Source organism: Mandrillus leucophaeus, unplaced genomic scaffold (assembly GCF_000951045.1).
Source record: "Mandrillus leucophaeus isolate KB7577 unplaced genomic scaffold, Mleu.le_1.0 Scaffold386, whole genome shotgun sequence".
NCBI classification, from domain to species: Eukaryota; Metazoa; Chordata; class Mammalia; order Primates; family Cercopithecidae; genus Mandrillus; species Mandrillus leucophaeus.
Window position 1 is genome coordinate 1580707 of NW_012104098.1, and position 977 is coordinate 1581683.

Genomic DNA, 977 nt, shown 5'->3' on the forward strand with positions numbered 1-977 from the left:
GGAGCTGTAGAAGTTGGCCTCCATCACGTCTTCGCGCAGGTGGGCGCGGCGGAGATGGCGCGCGCAAGGGAGGCAGCTTCCCGAGATGGTGTCAGCCACGGGCATGGCCGTGTTCCACAGCAAGAGGCAGGACGTGGGCAGCGCCCAGTCCAGCCGCGCGAACAGGCTCTCCACGTCACGCCGGTAGCTCCTGGGGAAGCCCCGGCCATCCCTGGCCAGGTCCCAGAGGCAGGAGTTCATGACCACCACGTCCGGGGCGGGCTCGGACCTATGCAGCTCCTCCACGACGCGCTCCGCGTAGTGCGAGTACACGCGCGTGAGGAAGTAGAAGCGCACCAGGTGGTGGCCCGAGCGGAACTGGCGCACCTCGCGGTAGTGGCTGCCGTAGTGCATGCGGCCGCTGCTGCAACCCACCAGCAGCATGTCGCGCTCGAAGCTCAGCTCGCCCTTGGCCTTCAGCTGACTGGAGGACAGCAGGCAGTCCTTCTGCAGCAGGAGCACCAGGTCCTTGTACACGGCCAGCTGGACTGAGTCCCCCATGACCACCACGAACTTGTTGTGCAGCAGCTGCCGGACTTCGCAGGCTCGCAGCTGGGCCATGGCGGCGGAGGCAGGGCGCGCGGCTGAGCTCCCGCCTGTCTTCAGCGCAGATCCCAAGAGGATTCAGGGACCTGCAGAACCGCTAGGTGCAGGACCGCTAAGGTCGTCTCTGCTCAGCGCCGGGGCGTGGGCCGAGGAAAGAGGCTGGGGTCGCGCCCCTGAAAGCCGCCTGAGCGCAGTTTACTTCAGCCGGGGTGTGACCTCTGAACCGCGGAGGCTCCCTTGCGAGTGCTAGCTCCACCTGGCGGAGGGGAGGCGCGGAACCCCCGCGGGAGCGCCCCGGAGCTCCCGCCTGTCTTCAGCGCAGATCCCAAGAGGATTCAGGGACCTGCAGAACCGCTAGGTGCAGGACCGCTAAGGTCGTCTCTGCTCAGCGC

General features: G+C 67.2%; 1 protein-coding gene across 1 annotated transcript in view; it reads right to left on the bottom strand.

Moving 5' to 3' along the window:
* The window catches only part of LOC105547334 (PC-esterase domain-containing protein 1B-like), an 8822-nt gene that overhangs the window by 1047 nt on the left and 6798 nt on the right, over positions 1 to 977 (bottom strand). The window contains exon 2 of the mRNA XM_011990878.1: positions 28 to 841. Within this exon, the coding sequence (XP_011846268.1) occupies positions 28 to 600 (573 nt within the window). The 5' untranslated portion in view covers positions 601 to 841. The remainder of the gene's footprint in view (positions 1 to 27; positions 842 to 977) is intronic.